At 38.7% G+C, this 21,482-nt stretch overlaps 1 protein-coding gene across 1 annotated transcript in view; it reads right to left on the bottom strand.

Moving 5' to 3' along the window:
• LOC115796251 (pituitary adenylate cyclase-activating polypeptide type I receptor-like) overlaps positions 1–21,006 on the bottom strand; it is a 49,024-nt gene extending 28,018 nt beyond the window's left edge. The window contains exons 1-2 of the mRNA XM_030752567.1: positions 20,898–21,006; positions 20,034–20,142 (exon numbers count right to left, since the gene is read on the bottom strand). Coding sequence (XP_030608427.1) covers positions 20,034–20,142; positions 20,898–21,005 — 217 coding nt within the window. The 5' untranslated portion in view covers position 21,006. The remainder of the gene's footprint in view (positions 1–20,033; positions 20,143–20,897) is intronic.
• Positions 21,007–21,482: the final 476 nt, after the last annotated feature.

Genomic DNA, 21,482 nt, shown 5'->3' with positions numbered 1-21,482 from the left:
CATATCTGCCCCCCTATCACCCACCCTTGATCCCTATGTTCTTCCCTTTCCTCTCTCCCTCCATATCATCTTCTGTCCCTATCTTCCTTCCTTTTTCCCTCTTTCCCTTCCTATCTTCTCCCCTATCTCCTTCACTCACTTCCTATTAAGAACACTTTTTTTCTGTTAACGTTGCTTAATTGAGCTTTTTTACATGTTTATTGCATTTTTATTACACTTTGCTTGATGGTTTTGTGACCAAAAAATTGCCCCTCAAACATCAAAAAGATATCCTTGATCTTTATACCCCCCACCATCTTTCTCCCTTCCTATCTCCTTCCCTATGTCCATCCTGCCTTCCTCCATATCTTCTTCATTATGGCCCACCCTTGATCCCAATGTACTTTCCTACCGCCTATCTTCCTCCATATCACCCTCTCTCCATTTCTTCCTTTTTCCCCTCCCTTCTTTCCTTCCTATCTTCTCCCCATCTCCCTTACTCACGTCCTATTAAGAACACATTTTTTTTTATGCTAATGTTGCTTAATTTTGCTTTGTTGTATATTTATTGCCTATTTATTGCACTTTACTTGATGTTGTGTGACAACAAATTGCCCCTCAAGGATGATAAAGATATCTTTGGTCCCTATATCCCCCCATCTTCCTCCCTATCTTTCTCCCTACCAGGGTTATTATAGTTAACGAAACGAACGAAATAACGAAAACTGAAATTGAAAAAACATTGGCGTTAACTGAAATAAATAAAAACTATAATTAAAAGGAAAAAACGATAACTAACTAAAACTGTATTGAGAGTTTAAAAAACTAACTAAAACTAACTAAACTTATAGATAAAATGACCTTCCTTTTCTTGTTTGTCATTTTATTTAAAAGCCTTGCGGATTGATCATTTTCTGCTCTCCCAGTTTAAGCTGGGAGCACCTTCGGGCAGCTGTATGCCTGCGTGCTCGTGCTCACTGCGCTGGTCCGAAAAGTAGTGGCAGCGGTCTGCCGAGACAGCGGCAGAGTCCCATATGGAGTTTCTTTGAGTCCGATAATACAGATAGAAGAGTGTCTTGTTGTGAACGATGAAAAATGTATGGAACACATCTCAGTGAGGAAAAAACACCAACATCAAAGTCCACCTGAGAAGCGCACACAAGGCAGCTACAGAAACCGCTCTGAACCAACGGAATCTGGTGTTCACCTCCGGAGAAATGTGACTACTCTTGGCTGCCGCAACCTTGTGATGAACCTGTTCCGTCCTTGTGCGTTTCCGGCTACTTTATCAGTGAGAGAATAACAATCAGGAACAATCAATGTAAGGACTCACAAATGTCAGCAAATACCTGGAAGGAGCTGCTAAAACTGTCGGAATGGACAAGAGCAGGGGCGGTTCTAGGGGCAGGGCCACAGGGGCATTGGCCCCATCTGAAATCTGATTGGCCCCCTGAAGTGCCCCTGTCCTGTCACTCATCTGTCCTTTGTCCGAGAGCGAGGATCAAATTATAGGTGGATGCAATTCCATGCCGAAACACCAGTAGCGCTAATGAGCCAAATAGGAATGCTCAGCGTGAATAAAGCTTACAGAAGAAAAAGATTTGAACAATATTGCAGAGAAAGTTTTTTAACCCACAACCAATGCCAGTCTACATTTTGATGAGTTTGTTGGTAATAATAAGTCATAAATCCCTTTTTACTCACAGCTGTCACATAACATAAGTCTGACAAACATTAAATTAAGAAGCAAAGTTAGTTAAGAGTAATGTTAACTGAGGCCCTACTTCTGTTTGGATATGAATGTTAACATTTCACTAATTCATGTAATGCTAATTCATGTACTTTGTAATTTGCATTTGTGTGTTAACATTAACTATAATGTTTGGCAGTGATAGAGAAGAATATGAAAAGAAAGGGTCAGTCTCAGGTAGGAATTCAGCAGTTTTTGAGCAAAACAGTGAGTCTGCCAGCTGAAAATGAGCAGGGTGAGAGGAGGGAGAGAGCAGCAGAACACAGTAGACCAGAGGCTGGTCAAGAGCAGAGCACCTCCAGTCCCTCTTCATCAGGTCAGAAATCATTTAGGGAGCACAACAACAGTTAATGCTGTAATCTATGAAATGTCTGATATTGTTATTTAGTGTAATGGCACATAAGTTCACTGAATTTATACACCTCATGGTGATAAGATTTACCATAACTTTAATGTAATGGCTTTCATTTTTATTGGTCCGTATATCACCACACCTACCACAAATACTTGGCCCCTCTATGAATACTGTGGCCCCTTGATGGCCCCTTACTCAGAAAAATCCTAGATCTGCCACTGGACAAGAGGGAATGAAGAAAGTGAAAAAATGGACAAATATGTTTGCAGCCAAAAAACTGAGCATAAAGAAGTCCCAGCCAGCACCGCATATAAAACCAGTACACGACCGTAAGGTTATGAACGCACACAATGCAGCTACACAAGCAGAAATGCGACATGAGGTCAGCCACATATCGAGCATCTAAAAAAGCTAGCTCCAAAACAGAAGCTGTTGTTAATCTGCTGCATTGACGCTGAACTTTATCGGGAGTTTATTGTAGAATTTATTGAGTTTGGGAGTTCATGTTTTTCTTTGTTTCTCCCTGTTGATGTTCATGTGTGTCCTTAATATTACACACATTTAGCACGCAATGCTGCTGTCTGTGACCAGTTGGTTGTTGAATATATTTTTTTGAAGGGTATCTTTTGTTGAGTTTTTATTACACAAGAGTTACTCTTGTACCTTGAATCTTGCACCTGACAGTGTATGAAAAACTAAAACTAATACTGAAACTAACGAAACTAAACTAAAACTAAGCAATAAACCAAAAATAAAAACTAATAAAAACGAGCAAAACTGCTCTGAAAACTAATTAAAACTAACTGAATTAAAGAAAAAAAGTAAAAACTAACTAAAACTAAATGATAATGTAAAATCCAAAACTATTATAACCCTGCTCCCTACTGTCCATAGCTTCCTCTCTCCCTCCTTCCATCTTTCCACCCTATCTCCCTCCTTAACTATTTTCTTCCCTTCCTATCTACTTTGGTTTCATCCTCCCTCCCTTCCTATCTCCTATATATCTTACCCCTATCACCGTCCATTGATCCCTATGTTCTTGCCTCCCACCCTATCTCCCTCAATATCACCTTCTCTCCCTATGTTCCTCCTTTTTTGTCCTTTTTGTTCCTTCCTTCTCTCATTCCTAATTTCTCCCCTATCTCCGTAACTCACTCCCCATTAAGAACACATTGTTTTTTTTCTGTCAATGTTGCTTAATTTCCCTTTAATGTATATTTGTTGCCTATTTAATGCATGTTGCCCTTGATCCTTGATCCCTATATCCCTCACTCCCCATCTTCCTCTCTTTCTAGCTCCCTCCTTTACTATTTATTTTCCTTCCCATCCTATCTTCCTCTCTCTCACCCTTTCTCCTGCCTTTTTTCCTGAAGTTCCTCCCTCGCTATTTCCCCCCATCTCCATACTATCTTCCCCAGTGTCTTCCTAGCTTCCTCCCTTTCTTCTTCTCTCCCTATGTCCAACCCTATCTCCCTCCCTGCCTGTTTTTCCTGTATCCCCTTCTCTTACTTTTTCCCATCCTCCATATGTCCCTCCCTCCCTACCCTATCCCCTTTAGTGGCTTCCTATCTCCTTCACTCACTCCCTATTTTCCTCCCTATCTCCCTCACTTCCGGTCACCCTCCCACATTACCTATCTTCCTTCCTTTCTCTCTCCCTCCCTATCTGCCTCCCTCATACAGTATCTTTTTCCATGTCTCCCTGCCTTCCTTTCTCCCTTCCTCACTATCTCCCTCCTTCTCTCCCTTCCTAACTTCATTACTTTCTCCCTCCCATTCTATCTCCAGCTCTTGCTCTCTCCTTCTTCCACTCTATCTTCCTTGCTTACTGTCTACCTTCCTCCCTCTCTCATCTCCTTTTCTTTTTCCATTCCATTCCCCCTTCATCTCTTTCAATTATCATCCATATCTCCTTCCCCGCATGTTCCACCCAATCTCCCTCCGTCTGTTTCTGCCTCACTCCCTAGCTTTCTATATTCCTTCCTTCATCCTTCCTTCTCTTCCTACCTCCCTATCGTCCTCTCTCCTGTCTAATTTTTTAGACCTTCCTTTTGAAAGTTTTTAAAGCTTATACTTCGAGATGGATTCCTGTGTTTTTACTCCCAATGATTTTATATTTCACTACTGCATGTCATTAAACTTTGTCTTCTCTTTCCTGTTGTGTGTCTTGTCCTACCATACCATACCATCTTTATTTATAAAGCACTTTAAAACAACCACAGCTGACACAAAGTGCTGTACATTAAAACACAAATAAATAACAATTTAATAACTCTTTCAGGTTAAAAAAAAAAAAAAACAGTTTAAAACTAGATCCCGCTGGAGTTAAAAGCCAAGGAAAAAAGATTGGTTTTAAGACGAACTTTAAAAGTGGACAGTGAAGGGGCCGCTCTAACCTGCAAAGGCAAGTCATTCCATAACTTAGGACCAACAACAGAGAAAGCCCTGTCCCCTCTGAGCTTCCTTCTTGATCTTGGTACCTCCAAGAGCAGCTGGTCTGCTGACCTGAGAGACCGGCAAGGTATGTAGGGGTGAAGAAGCTCAGAGAGGTAAGGCGGGGCAAGATTGTGCAAAGATTTAAAAACAAACATAAGAATCTTAAAATGAATCCTAAAATGTACAGGCAATCAGTGAAGTGAGGCCAGGACAGAGGTCATGTGCTCTCTCTTTTGAGTTCCCATCAAAAGTCGTGCAGCAGCATTTTGAACCAGCTGCAGACGTGAGAGTAGCGACTGACTGACTCCAAAATAAAGTGAATTACAGTAATCCAGTCGAGATAAAATAAAAGCATGGATCACTGTTTCAAAATGCTGCCTAGATAGAAATGCTTTTACTGATGCCAATTGCTTCAAATGATAAAAACTGGACTTAACCACAGCTCTGATTTGGCTGTCCAATTTAAAATCACTGTCCACCTTAAAACCAAGATCAGTAATAATGGGTTTAAAATATACCTCCAAGGGTCCCAGGTCAACAGAGGAGGACTCACAGGAGCCACTGGGTCCAAACACCATTACCTCTGTTTTCTTTTCATTAAAATTTAAAAAGTTCAAGGCCAACCAAGCTTTAATATCACCTAGACATGCCAGGAGATGTTTTATGGAATGGATATCCTTCTTCTTCAAGGGCAAATAAATTTGACAATCGTCAGCATAACAATGAAATGAGATTCCATGTTTTCTGAGGATAGAACCCAGAGGCAGTAAATACAGTGAGAAAAGCAGTGGGCCCAGAATTGAGCCCTGTGGGACACCACATGGCAGAGAAGCAGCAGATGATTCAGCATCAAGAATGCTCACAGAAAAAGTTCTCTCTGCCAGGTAAGAACTGAACCATTTAAGAACAGTGCCACCAATGCCTACTAAGTGGTGTAAACGAGATATTAAAATGTTGTGATCTACTGTATCAAAGGCAGCAGTTAGGTCAAGTAAAACCAGAACAACATGGTTCCCAGAATCACATGCAAGAAGGATGTCGTTAAAAACCCTTAATAAAGTCCTGTCTCTCTATGCTCTCCTTTTGTACTTTTCTTTCCCCTTAACCCCCAACCAGTCGTGGCAGATGGCTGCCCCTCCCTGAGCCTGGTTCTGCCTGAGGTTTCTTCCTGTTAAAAGGGAGTTTTTCCTTCCCATTGCTGGCAAGACCATGCTCACAGGGGTTTGTTTGATCCCCTATGAGCATGTCAGTAACAGCAGAAACCACTTTCAGTATTTAAAAAGTTAATCTGCCATTTACTGTTTGGTTTATTTTAGGGTTTTCTCTAATATTGTAGTGTAGGGTATTGTAAAACTGTTATTTTAAATTAGTGGTATTTTAAATATAACTGAACTGAATTGAAGTGAAATTGAATATAACACCCAACTAACCCTAAAGTCACTTCATCCAATTCAGACAGCCAGCACAATAAAATATACTGGATTCAAACAAAAACTGATCCGAGGTCCTTTTATTTACAGTTTCCTTTCTCATGTATTTTCTTTCTAAGTTATGTAAATTATAACCTATAATGTAATTTGAAATGTATTTTTGTCCCCATTGCAAAGATTAACTTAAAAGGTCTGAATATAATATGATTTATCAATGTTTTGGAGTGGCAGACGCTCCAGTGATGTGATAAAAAAAAAGCAATACTTCAAAACAAGAAGGAAAACTTGAAAAAAAAAGAGGCCACTAATAAATAAAGTTTTATCCAATCTAATCTAATCTAACTAATGTTAAGTTTTTTTGTTTTTTTTTTAATCCATGTCTCCTCCTGTACTGTTTTCCTGACAAGAAACCTTTCTATAGTCAGTAACAGCAGAAACCACTTTCAGTGTTTAAAAAGCTAACCTGCCATTTACTATTCAGTTTAGTTTAGGAGAGATGTTAGGAAAAAGTAAATTGAAAATGTACAGTAAATAAGTATAGGTCAAGGAAAGGAAAGATCATGGGTTAGTTGAAAACCCGTTTTTAAAAAAAGTATTCAAAAAAAGCTTTGTGTCCACAGCACTTTCAAAACTGGGCCACATCTAAACTTAACTGTAAATTATGATGTACTTTCAGTCTGCTGACTGTGTAGTTGAGGTGAGTAATTTCTACTTCCAGGAGGCTGAGGGGTAGCGCTGGCGGCTGACAGTATTTTCCTAAACTACGGAGATCAACCTCAACAAAGCCCCGTACCTTCTGACTTTGTGTTGTGATAAAATAAGTCAGCTGCCTTAATTAAATTTAAAAAACAACCACACAAATAAACCAAAAGCAAAATAAAACAAAAAAGGGCTCAAGTTCAAAGGCCCAGTTCCACTGCTATGTTTGTAGAAGACCCCATAAAGATGAGATTAGCTTCAATGGGGCAAGTGAAGTCTGGAAGTCAAAATCTTTGAAGACCTCACCTGGACTGCTGATATCTCCATCCAGCTCAAAAAACCATCAACAGCACCTACTTTCTGAGGTCCTCCTTACCTCCAAAAATTTTTAGCGCTGCAGTCTACAGCACAAACAGCAGTCAAATCAGAAACTGACTTTCATTCTCAGTGCTCATCATCTCTTAACAGCAGAGATGACACTGTTGGGAGGAAAGAGCCAGATCCCGTTCAGTTTCAGCTTTTCATTATTCCACCATTATACCAAGGACTTCAGATTAAATATAACCACTGTGGTACATTTCATGGGAAAACCAAAACTAAAATCTCCCTCTCTGTATAAACATGTTGGTTCTACATCCGAGGCCTTCTTTATTCTGCTTATGTGCTGCTGACTGTGATCAGAAGTTTGGGTGTAAAAAATATGGAGGATCAGGACAGTTACACATCAAATCAATAATTAATTTGTGATTTAATAATGAATTGTACAATAAAACATCATTAGTAAATTCATTTACAAATTACTTTTTCATTTCTTCTGTTTATTTAGACATTAATGTCTTTTATTGCACAATTAATATTTTAATTATTTCAATGCGCCTGACGCTCTTGGTTCTCCATATGCAAAATCCCAAATTTGATTCAGTAACACCTACACAGTATTATTGCAAAATACCGACATTTCAATACTCTTCAGTAACATTAATAACTGTATTTTAACAGACATTTTAATATGTCATGTCATAGATAACAAATAAGAGAGAAGTAGATTAAACAGATCCTAAGGAGAAAAAATAGAGCGTGTACTCAGTCCTGAGCCCTGCAGGTGATTTTTAACTCTTGTTGAGGCTGCTGACATTTATGTGAGACAGAGCAGTAGCTTTCAGGCAGCACTCGGTCAGAATGAAATTCCCATTTTCTCGCTGTGCCTTACTTCATTTGTATAAAGCCAGCGTATCTAATCCATTATGCACTCTTACTCCCATGTTTCTCTATCTCACAAAACCAACCGCTCTCATCTAATCAGATAATCTGCAATCTATCGTTACCAAGGGAAATGATAGTGATGCAGGGGTGTACGATAATTCACAGAGGCCCCCGGCTGCTTCACCTCTGTCGCTGTCAGGCTGACTCAAAATGATGTTCCTGAATTCGAGGATCCAGAAATGACAAAGGGATTGTGTGGAAGTGATGCTTCACATCATCTGTCATCTTACTCGGTGTTTGTTCAGTGAGTTGTTATCTCGGGGGTTGGCGCTATGAATTGTGGGGGGTTTTGCACAGCATTTCATGGCCACACAGTCAGTGTATGTTTTGCAATTCATGTCTTCGTGTGTTGGCTCTATTATGACTAGAAGCGTCAGTCTTTCTTTGGGCTGAAACAACTCAAAAGCTACTGGATGGATTGCCTAGAAATTTTTATACAGATCCTGAACACTTGTGGTGGCCACTGGATAATTCTGATATCCTTACTTTTCTTCTACTGTCACATTTGTTGTCACCTCACTTCAGAAAAAATGTAAACGTTGTTCCTATGAAAATAATCTCTTGATGCCTTAATAACACTGTAATTCTACACCTTTGCTTTATTCAGTATGTCAGTGATCTACATGCAAGTCCCTGCCACCACCTTTAGTTGCTCATCGGTATGGTGGAAGACACAATTCTAGTCAATGAGTGTTTATTTTGTTAAGCTCGAGAGGAAACCACCGTCCTTAATTTTAAATCAGAATGTGTGGAACACCTCTGTGATGGTCTGGCAGCCTGTCCAGGGTGCACCTCTCCTCTCGCCCTATGGCAGCTGTTCTCCCCTATGTTTCAGTACTGCTATATGTTAGCCAATCTGCAAACTCTCCTGCCCATCTCTGCAACACTGAGTGAGTCGCATACTTAGCTGCAGCTCTCTCTTTCAGTCAGATCATGCTCAGCTAATTCACCATGCCTTTGCTCTCTCACTCACTAACTGCTACCTTCTGCAGCCGACCGTCTCTGGGCAACCTTAATTAAATATAATTAAACTGCAAACCTGGTAATAAACTGTTCTCTTCTGCACCCCAATCTGCTTTGGGGTCCCTTTGGCCATCCGTGACAGTTCCAGGACAAAGCTCACTTGCTTTTTGTGATACTTAAAAGCAAAATAACCATAATTAATCTTATTAAAGACAAATATCTGCAGTTTTAAAAAAGACTTGTAATGGCTGCACTAAACCAGCTAATTATAAAAGAGCCTCTTCTCCTCTCTCATGGCTTTCCATCCACACTAAGCCAAATTTAATCACAGCCTAAGAAACAATGCCTTTCAAACCACTCCCTGTCAAGCACATCTTCTTGCAAGGGGAGAAGATCTATTGTGGATAAGGCGATTAAACAGGGAGTGAAGTTCTGGGTAAAAATAAGGGTTATATACAAGATACAAGCTTGCAGTATACTACCTGCTGAGGTTTAGCTGGAAACAAAAGATTTATACAAGGACTAAATTGTTATCAAGGATTAATAAAATGTATTCTCCAAGATTGTGGTTATTTCACTGATTAATAACAGAAATGGGTCTCTCAAATTTAAATTTAGTGAGAGGGGAACATCTTTTTAAGCACACTACATGTGGGAGGATCATCTTCAGGTTTACACACAGAGGTCTAATCCTTACAGAACAAAGACAGCAGCTTTGAAATAATTCAGTTTCATGGCAGAGACAGTGGGAGAACGAGCAAACCTGAACCAGTCCTATCTGTTTTCTCAGCTGCAACATTGTTGACAGTCAAGAAGAGAATAGCTGAAGGGAGACCTGATTTAATTACTGAACTTCAGGTGCTGAGCAAAAATTATTTGGCAGCTTGTAGGGTTGAATTTAAATCAACTTGCTACAATAAAGCAGCAGGTAAATTCATTAAAAGTCAGCAATATCTAATGTTATGGTCCATTGTTTGCCATTAGTTGTACCTGTACCATGTATCAGAAGCTCCATTCAGAAGCTGTATGAAGCTGTGAAGGTACAATGACCTGAATTTCAACATGGGAAACAAATGTGCTGAAATTGCTGCTTTTCTAGAGACATGATGCACACTGACAATATGAATTAGGACAGCGGCATATCCTGACACACTGACAGCCCATGGGCTTACTGTACACAGGAAACAACAGACGTGGGTGCTTTGAAGTCCTCCCACTGCCACTACTACATTAGCCCTACTGTATGTTTGCAAGTAAAAAGCTGGTTAGTTTATATATCCTTATGGTTATGGGGAATACTTTGGATTTCTTCTTGCAGAGAAAGCAGATGACGATTATTTCTTTTTGTCCCTTTGGCTGACTGAAACATCTCAACATATTGTACATATTGGAATTAAATTTGGTACCAATGGTGAATGTAATGAAAAAACACATCTACTCTAAAATTTACGTACAGATTTAAGTGCAGATTTATTTACTCAGCATAAAGTGACAGACCATGTAAAGTTGCAGAGCGGGGTTGCCAAGTGCTGAGCCCCATAGTACGTAAGTCACCAATGCTCTGTTGACCTAATAACTGCAGCACTCCAAACTTCTTCTGGTATTAACATCAGCACAAAACTTGTGCACTGGGTTTCCAAGGCTGAGCAGCTCCTATCGATGTAATGTGTAGGCGGCCCACCATCTTTGTCCATGTAGTGTAAATAAAATTGAACAGAACTAACTTAATTCTGACATTTGAATCCTTTTTATTTTAAAAGTGAGTGTTTTGCCAGTTACAGTCAGCTCCATAATTTTTGTGACACAATTTTTGTAGTTTAGTCACTGTGCACCACCACAGTGGATTTTAAACAATCAAATAATTGAAGTGCAGACTTTCAGTTTTAATTCAAGAGTTTTAAGGATTTTTTTTTTAATTAACTGTTTAGGAATTATGGCCATTTTTATATACAATCCCCCATTTTCAGATGCAATTAATGCAACATTTGACTGACAAATAGTTTCATGGCCAGATGAGGCCTGTTCCCTCATGTCATTTCATGACAAATGAAGCAGACATAATATCTGAAGTTGATTCAAAGTGCTGAATTTGTGTTCTATAACTTTTCATTGTAATTTTAAATATGAGGCCCAAAGAGATGTCAGTGCAAGTAAGGGCTCCATCATTATGCTGAAAAACCAAAATAAACTTATCAGAGAGAGAAAAACTGAGTGGTTACTGACTGTAAAGAATTTTCATCCAGCTATTTAAAAAAATCCTTATATTTAACATTACGTTAGCTTGTCTGATTAATTTTGATCCTCTGAAAATGGGGGGGGGGGGGGGGGGGGGCGCAGTATATAAAAATGGCTGTAATTCCTAATCGGTTAATGCAAAAAATATCTTTAAAAACCCTTAAATTAAAACTCAACATCTGCACTTTAATCACATCTTGATTGTTTGATTTAAAGACCACTGTAGTGATCTCTTCATCTCAAAAATTATAGATTACATCGATGTGACTGTAGAACGTGGAATCACATGACTGAGTTTTATAGATAATGTGGTCTGTTTGCTTCGTGGCTTCATGAAAATTAGTGCCTCCAGATCAGAGACCACTCTTCTCAGCTGGAAAGGGATAGATTGCCTACTCTGGGTTGAGGAGTAGTACTTTAAGGTCAAAGCAGGGCTCCTCTGGTTGTGATTTGGACATTTGACTGGGATGCTTCCCGGGCACCTACTAAATGCAGACTGAGGATGTATGAATGGATGGATCCCCACTCTCTATAACAACTCACTTTTCCCTGCCATAAAGTGCAGCCATTTGGAACAGTTTGAAAACCCTCTGATTTTCAACAAGTTCTGACAGGGTGTTACACAAGTTACTTCAGGCGTAACACTGCCCTTAGCTGCAGCTTACTGAATGCTATATAGTGGGATTAACTCCTGTCCATGTTTCTTAGAGGGCTGTCAGAAGGCTGCAGACTCTACATTCTGTTTCAGGTCCTTTGCACTGTATCTGCACCAAAGTGTATATTAAGTTGTTTGCCTCAAGCTGTTTTGTGTTTCTCATACAGGTTAAATTGCTTCCAAGTTCAAATTCAACTTTTGCTGTCTCTCGAGCTGTGGAATAATATTCCCATAAGAGAGTTCCCACTTCGAAGTGTTTAAACTTAGATCTCTGGGCTTGAGTCATACAGACTTAGAGCGATGTGACAACTGGGGTTGGCTGATTGTGAAAAGATTTCATTTTTAGCCTGAGATTAGAGGTGTCAATGAAAGAGGCACAATTATCAGATCTATGCTAAGGGATGCATTTGTCCTCATTCATTCGCATCACAAAAGCCAGATTGAGTGCAGCAAAACCCCCAAATTATGGAAACTTACACTGTTTCTGACATCTTTGTGTTCAATTGCAGGGGGAATTGCAAACGATCATGAGAAGCTGAAATGTTTTATTCCCTACTGCTTCTGGAGTTCCATAAACTGCAAGAGTTTACAATTAACTGAAATGTCAAGAGGTTGATGATTCATTTTAAACATTTCAGGTTTTAACCCACACTGAGCAGGGCTCTATTCTTAGGCTTTGATTAACGGATGTCTCCAGAGTATTATGCACTTAGCCATGAATGTCACTTTATTTAGGATTAACAGTGACGTATGAAATGACTTCGGACACAAGTGAGTGTTTCCAGAGCAGTGCTGAGGCAAGGACTGGATATCATCTCCATTTATTAAACAGAATGAATTGAGCTGACATCTCAGTGTTATTTAAAGTTTTAATCAAAATTAAATATTAATGTTTAATGTGGAGGCAGGTGGGGGTTTTATTTGTTTGTGTGTGTGTGTGTGTGTGTGTGTGGGAGGGCACACTCGAGTATATTTATGAAGAACAAGCACTTTTACCCCTTTTTTTCACATGAAAGTGCACATTTGGTTTTTCTCCTGTTGTCAGGTGCTGTCAACTTCACCCACACCTTGTGAATCTTTGGTTTCACCTGGACATTAGCAGAAATGTTCAGGTAGTTTACACATGTTCTCTAAGTAATAGAACAATACCACATTTCTGCATTTAAAATCTAACTGAAGTAAACACATGTAATATTGTTAAAATCTACTTAAAGTATCAAGTATTTACTCTACAAAATAAAAACATTCTACATTGTTTTAATGTAATATAATGTGGTTTTGGATCAGAAATGTGCCATCTGATGATGTGTAACGGAGTAAACGTACTGAGTCACATTTCACTGCTGCACCTGGATCAGAGCACAGTCATGGTGGAATCAGCAATTCAATTCAGTTCAATTCAATTTTATTTATATAGCGCCAAATCACAGCAAACAGTCACCTCAAGGTGCTTTGCATCATGGGTAAAGACCCTACAATAATACAGAGAAAACCCAACAGTCAAAAACAACCCCTATGAGCAAGCATTTGGTGACAGTGGGAAGGAAAAACTCCCTTTTAACAGGAAGAAACAGCAGTAGGAGATTATGGAGTGGATTATGTTTAATTGAATTTATTAATCTAATCTTTCTGATCCAAACAATGTAGAGTCTAAATTTAACCAGCATTTAAAAATGTGAGTGTATGACACCAACACACCCTTATGACATTTTGTTAACAGCCTCAAAAATGTATGTATTTTTATGTTTTTTCTGGTAGCCATATAACAATGGTTGACATGTATCTGAGTGTTTCTGTGGTATACTCACAAAAGCTGTATCTGTTCATTCATATTCATGGAGACAGACTGTAGTGTTTCCAGGTTAATGGAGCAAATAAAGTCTGCAGAATGTGGTTGCAGCAGCAAAAGTCATTCACTGAGAAACAACAGTTCTTGTCCCACAACAGAACAATAGCTTTTTAATAAAATTTTCTACTATTATTTGGAAACTTTCGATTTGTAGGCTACTTCAATGTTAGCACATCTTCAGCAATATGTGAATCCCTACTCTCTCTGATAATTCAAAATGTTCAGAAAGTTCTGTATTCTAAAACTGAACTTTTGTGATAGCATGATAGAGAATGATGCAGAGAAAAAAACTGGTCTCTTATGTGCTTGTTTATACTGTATATAACCTTTAAATTATATTACAGGTGCCATCCAATGGCCAGCTAAATTAATGCCTGACAAGCTTTTCTATAATTTGTGAAGCCAAGCCTGGTTGAGGAGTCATCATTCAAGACAGAAACCTTGTAGCTTCAGTATAAAAAAAAAATAATGAGGCCTGCAGGACTGCCAGATGATGTAGCTACCTTGGTGTCACTTGAATAGAGCAGATTTTATTTTGAGAGATCCTCTTTTGTACTGACTTGAAAGTCTGTCACGTACAGTACCAGTCAAAAGTTTGGACACACTCACACTATGTACTACAATAATGCATTTGATTACTACATTACCAAAAAAACATAATGTGATTACAGTAATGCATTATTTAGAGCAGGGTTCACCCATTACGATTGACGGCATCTCCAGGGGAGAAGAATAAAGAGAAGATCAGAGGTGGCAAAAGTACTGACATTCTGTACTTAAGTAGAAGTACAAGTACTTGTGTTAAAAAATACTTTGGTAAAAGTCAAAGTACTGGTTCAACTTCTTTACTTAAGTAAAAGTAAAAAAGTACAGGCTCTGAAATTTACTCAAAGTAAGAAAGTAAAAGTAGCTCTTTGGAGGACGTTTCTACCTGCTATTTTTGTGTAAAGCTAACTGAACCTTATTATATATTATTGTAAAAATATAAAATAATACATGAGAACACAAACGTTATTCCAATCTAAATTTTAATTCTAATGAATGTACTCAGCTTGAATAACAAACTGTGAAAGGGAATTTAAACACAGCTCTATTCTCTGTGTCCTCCATAGTAGAGGGTGACTGTGTCTCCACCTAAACACAAACATGAGGATACTCAGGGGTTACAGTGGGATTCAGAAGGTGGAGGAACCCTAAGATCAGCTGTAGTGGCTCTGCATGGGGAGAAGAATCACAACTTTCTATTGTGAGCTCCAGTAAATGATGTTGCTGTGCAGGCTGTGATCAGCTGACCTGCTGCTGCTGCTCTGAGGTTTACTGCTCTGTGTGGATGAACTGAACTCACAAAGATGTAACCCAGTATTTCACAGCTCTCTGAGCTGATCTCCATCCCCTACACTGACCGCATACAGGCTGCATAAATGTTGGATTCAGTGAATGAATCTCAGCATCAGCAGCTTTGATTCAAACTCATCTCTGCTGCTCTGATGTAACCTGTAACTCTGACCATGAACACAAACACTGTGCTCCAGTCCAACACAGAGCTTTACTGTAAATACAGTACAACAAGATAACCTGTTTAGTACGTACTAAACTGCAGTATTTTCATACAATCTTTGAATTACACAAAGTCAGTATACTTCAGTTTATTTTCCAGTCCTTACCTTTAAATCTAACCTCTCTTCTTCCTCTCCTGTCCTCTTTCTCCATCTCTGAGTGAACTTCTCTCTCTTTGCTCTCCCTGAAATGCAGCAGCTCTTCTTTTAGCTAGTAGACACACTGTGTGACAAACTGCACACACACTTTGTGTGTTTGCTGATATTTGTTGAGCATTTAAAAACGTTGCATTTACCTGCCACACGTTACTCCCTTCATGCTCGCTCCTCTTCAGTAGCGCTAGCTAAGCTGTTTATGTCCTGCGAGCGTAACTTACGGATTCGGTCCGGCCCGCTGTGACCCCTGATTATAGCGCTGTAAATGAGACATTAATTACATGGGTTTGTGTATTTAATCCCTTTGTACCCGATAAGCCCCGGTGATGGAGGATACGCCAGTACGATTGTCTCTTATATGTTAATATTCCTCCGTTTAGGCTCAGATCGCTTGATGACTGACGGCGCACTGACCGGAAACGCAAACTTCTCCCTGACGTGTTAAAAAGTAACGAGTCTGTTTTGAAAATGTAAGAAGTAGAAAGTACCGATACTTGTGTAAAAATGTAGGGAGTAAAAGTAAAAAGTACTCAGAAAAATAAATACTCAAGTAAAGTACAGATACCTAAAAAATCTACTCAAGTACAGTAACGAAGTATTTGTACTTCGTTACTTCCCACCTCTGGAGAAGATTAATGTACATTAATGATGCATCAGAAGGGGAAAGTCATACAAAGATGGAGATTAAAAGATTGCATAAAAATTCTATTTCAGATGATGATGCTGTCCTTAACTACTGTAACTACTGTACATTAGAAAGCTGTTACTTGTTAACTGTGAAGATGTTATTTCATATCAGGTGTATATATATATATATATATATATATATATATATATATATATATATATATATATATATATATATATATATATATATATATATATATATATATGTTTCTTAAATTTGTATTTATCTTTGTTCTATATCTATGTAGACTAAAACCAGAGACAAAACAAGAGGTCTCCTTGTTGTTCTTCAAATTACTGATGACAGCATGTAAATAGGGAGTCTTCTTCACGCATTAAAGTTAATCATGGAGTTTTTCAGGGTTCTGTGCTGGGACCAGTACTTTTTACATTATACATGCTTCTATAAGGCAATATAATTAGAAAACACACCGTAACGTTTCATTGCTATGCAGATGATACCCGGCTTTATCTGTCTGTGAAGTCAGTGAGCACAAACCAGTGAGTTAAATTACAGGCATGTCTTAAAGACATAACAGCCTGGATGTCCCAAGTATTTCTTCTAAATTCAAACAAAACTGAGATTATTCTATTTGGCCCTAAAAGTTTTGGTATCTGAACATGGTGTCCAACCAAATACTTACTTTGGATGGCACTACCTTAGACTCCAGTAACACTGTGAGGAACCCTTGGAGTCATTTTTGATCAGGATATGTCCTTCATTATGAAACAAATATGTAGGACTATTGTCTTTCATCAATATCACTAAAACAGAAAAAGCCTGTTTCAGAATGATGCTGAAAAACTAGTTCATGCATTTGTTACTTCTAGGCTGGACTATTGTAATTCTTTATAATCAGCTTGTCCTAAAAGCTCCCCCAAAAGCCTTCAGTTAATCCATAACACTACAGTTAAAGTACTGACAGGGACGAGAAAAAGAGATCATATTTCTGCCATATTGGCTTCTCTTCATTAGCTCCCTGTTAAATCCAGAATTGAATTTAAAATCCTTCACCTCACATACAAGCATCTTGAATAATCAGACCCCATAGTACCATATCACTTCAATAGAGCACTTTGCTCTCAGGCTGCAGGCTTACTTTTGATTTCCAGAGTTTCTGAAAGAAAAATGGGAGGTAGAGCCTTCAGCTATCAGGCCCCTCTACTATAAAACTAGCTCCCAATTTCGATTCAGAAGACAGACACCCTCTCTACTTTTAAGATTAGGTTTAGAACTTTCCTTCTTGATAAAACTTAGTTTTATCATAGTTAATGATGAATCAAGTGACCCTGAACCATCTCTTAGGTATGCTACTATAGGCACAGACTGCTGTGGGACTTTATAAGATACATTTTGATCTACTGAGCACTTTTTCTCCACTCACCTCTTTTCACTTCCCATGTGTTTATGTACCATTGCAGCATGTCATTCCATTTTTGTCTTCTCTCCCTTAGTCTGTGATTTATGCTGTCTCCCAACGTGTAACATCTGTTTGGGCACTTTACCACTAGGAGTGAGTCGCTGATAAGGTTCAAATTTGCATGCCTCTTTAGGTCCTGTCTCTGCATGATAACGCATGTCTTCTGCGCAGCTGGTATTATGCAAATGGGGCACAAACACACCTTTTATCAACAGACATTTATCTGTGTAATGAGCAGTGGTTGACAATTTTGCACCGATGTGTTGTGCCACTTCAACATTAATTAAAATCAAATTAGTTTGGAAATGTTAAAGTTCATCACTCTCACAGAAGGGAACTGCTAGGTTGTTGTTGCTGTACTAGAGCAATATCTGATGAAATACTTACTATGGAGACATTACAGTGCACTGGGAGATGGAAGTTCATTAATTTATTTTTTTTAAAAAGAGCGAAACCGATTGGAAGAACAAGCAGGTGAGGCCTCATCAGGAGGAAGAACAGGTGTCAGAATGAGTATGATGTCAAAATAATGGAGATAGAGTACCAACACACAGTCATTCTTGCCATTTTCAGCCTTTCAAAATAAGTTAATTAAACAATGTCAGCAACTTAACTGCTACAAATGAACAGATTACAGTTTTAAGTTTTAATCTTTAGGTTACCATGGCACCGTGTTGAGTGGCAACACTTGTGTTTTCTTTTTTCTTGTTTTTCACTATACTTAATCACCTACTCATTTATTTTTTTATTATTAATTACTTTGTTGCTTTATACACGTTTTTGTCACATGGAGAGCCCTGTGTTAACCTTGCAATACACTGTCAACCTGCCCAGGATGCACCGTGCATGGATGGATGGATGGATATCAGATTGTTTATGCACACAACCACCTGATGGTACACCACCAGTACACCAGTGATAATCAGTGGAACAAGACATGTTATCCCTGAGTAGCTGGAGCTAAGCAGAGAACTATGAGGAGAAGATATAAACTGTCCGTTTCTGTTATAATCATGGCGAATGTGAGGTAATATGTGTTTGGTATGTATGGGGAATGTAGTATTAGGTGTCTCACAGAAATGTGGTTGAACTCACATTTTTTGGACCACAATGCGGTTTTAACTTTTTAGGCAGATAAGGATGTAATTAAAAAAATATATATTCTTCTTAATCCACTATCGCATGATAAACATTAACCTTTAAGTAAAAGTAGGAATATCATACTATAAATGACACAGAATCAGGAAGGAAAACAGTGAGAAAAGTATTAATTATGTTAAAAGCTCTCTGCGTTGTGTGAGGAGTCGTATTTTTCTATTAATATTTGAAGATTATTTATTACCCGTTGCAGTCGTCCACTCTGGAGCTAATTTAACTGTTTGCATGCAGTTAAATCTCTAATATATTTTAAAGGAACTACAGCTGTGAAATAAAAATGGTGGGGTATCACCTGCTTGTTCTTCCAGTCTGACTCACTTTTTAAAAAAAAAAAAATGAATTATGGCATATAAAAGTTGTATGTAAGTACAGACAATACAAGTGAATTTACTGCTTTATAGGGATTGTGTTAGTAAATTCTTGGAATCTCTAAAGTATTATAGCTGCTTTTCTTTTTACTATATTATAATGAGTTAAACCACAGTGGCACATTTTATATAGTTTTATCTGTTTTGTTACTTTAAAGGAATAAAGTCTTTTCTGTTGCTATTTCTGTTCCATTAGACAGATAAACTTTTGCCACCCTCCAATCCACCTCCAGCACATCAGGACTGTACACACTTTCACTGACTGTATGAGATTTTGTCTATAAATTCACACACTTGTCTTTGTCATTACTGTGGTCACTGAGAAGCTTAAATGAACAGTTGATAAGATTAAAAAATAAAATTGTGTAAATAAGTTGAGCCTTTCAGACATTTTTAAAGCTGTGCTCTCTGCTCAGAGTTAAACATTTAAAAGGGGTTGTGGTGGCCACCTGAACATTTGTGGCTTTTCTAATTTTGGTTTGTCAAAACAGGTCATTTAAAGAAATAAAATCAGTCTTTTAGACTTCTGACTCTAACCTGCTGTAAAGGAAATCTGTGTAAAATTAGGCGAACCCTAAAAAATATAGAAAATTGAAGGGGAATTTCTTATGTAAACATAATTTTTAGTTAATTCAAGTGGTGTATTTTGTTCATTAATGAAGGCTCTAAATGTTTTTCACTGGTGTAGTTCTTTTTTGTGTTTGGCCTTTAAGATATGCATCCTGCATCCTCGTCATCAGACTTTAGCATAAAGCACGTCTCAGAAAAATGTAAATATCACACCACAAAGCAGACATCCAACCAAAGCAGTTAAAACTGCGTGCAGCTTATACTGCATGCAGTTTTAACTGAGCGCAGCTGAAACTTTAACCCGCACCGTGTTCCAACGTTTACACGCATTGTGTTGTACATTTCACTCCCCAGCCCATCTCAAAAACTCCTTTTTTTAGTTTACCCCACATTCCAATCTATTAAAATCCTCTCCCAGAGCGCCAGCTTTTCTTGCTTATCTCTTTAAGTGTGTGCGTGTTCGCAGAAACACAAAGCAGCAGCATCTCATACACACGAACCCACCGCTGTGGTCGGTCTGGTTTTGCGCCTCGCTCCTCCTCGTCTGGCTACAAATCTCACGAGCCCTCAGGTGTTGGGAGATGATGGCGCAGTCCGGATGAATTGCTTCGACCTGAAAATAAGATCCAACTAAGTTATCTGCAGTAAAGCAGACACACGTGCTGATTTTCTTCGCTCGGAGCTTGAAGGAGTTATGATGCGAGTGGGTGCAGTGATGGGGGGGAAAAAACTTGGAAATTAAATGCAGTTTATTAAACAAACATAAACAACAGCAGGCACACTTTTAGGGCAGATAATGAGCCTGCATTCTGGAAAGGAGAAAAGAAATTTACGCATGAGTTCCCTGATATTTATAAGTTAATTCAAGTAAATATTTTGAGAATCATATTAAAGAATAGGTCCGTTTTTGCGAATTTATGCTCCAATCTATATGGCAACATCTGTATCCTTAGCTTTAAAAAAAAAAAAAAAAAAAAAAAAAAACGTGTTTTCCCTGCTGATTTGGTCTTTGATTGATAAAGACGCAGGGTGACGGATGCAGGTCGCGAGCCTCGCTAATTAGCGCCTCCGGCTTAATGAGGACATTTGCTGTTCAGGTCTGATGCATGCCTCGAAGAAAGAGAGAGAGAAAGAAACCAGAGGACAATGAGAAAAGAGGCATTAAAGTAAAGATGCCATTAGGGCGTAATTGGGAAGATCGTTGCCTAATTAAAAAGGATTTTTCGCGTGCTAAATGCGCAGACCAAAGGGACTTTTATTTCACTTTGAGCAGCTTTTAATCACTTCATGGATAACAGCACCTTGGCGCAGATATAGGGAAATTGTGCAGTGCGCCCGCATAAATAAAAGAATCAAAATGCCACTCACCATGGGGCTGGACCACAGCTGGAGATAAAAGATGAGGACAATAAATTTCCACCGTCGTCCTTTCAGACCCTTAAAATACATTTCCATGTTCTTATCTGTCTTATTCATATCCTTCACTGCTGATGCTGATGAGAGCACAAATCCAGGTTCTCCCCCCCACCCCCCCTCTTAAAGCCTGACTTCTTCTTTATAGTCTCGGTGTGAACATGTACTCTGTCAGCCTACTTCTCCCTGCGAGCTGCAAACTTGAGGGAGAGGAAAGCTGCTCTCTCTCTCTCTCTCTCTCTCTCCCGCTGTGTGCAGATGAATGAATATCACCATTCAGAGACATGGGAGTGGGGATGCGTGATAATATAAATAAATAAACAGCCAATGGCCTATTTTCACGTCACATATCTATATTTTGTAAATGTTAATGAGTATAAGACGCAAACATTCGGCCTACATGTATTTGTACACAAGCTAATAGGCATACCATTTAATTATTAACAGGATATATCATGGCCTACACAATGTTCATTGGCAGCGCCTGTGCACAGCTGGTGGAATACAAGCCAGCGTCAGGCGTTTAGTAGAAATTTACTA

Source organism: Archocentrus centrarchus, chromosome 17, assembly GCF_007364275.1.
Source record: "Archocentrus centrarchus isolate MPI-CPG fArcCen1 chromosome 17, fArcCen1, whole genome shotgun sequence".
NCBI classification, from domain to species: Eukaryota; Metazoa; Chordata; class Actinopteri; order Cichliformes; family Cichlidae; genus Archocentrus; species Archocentrus centrarchus.
This window is presented reverse-complemented; position numbering and strand designations above follow the sequence as displayed.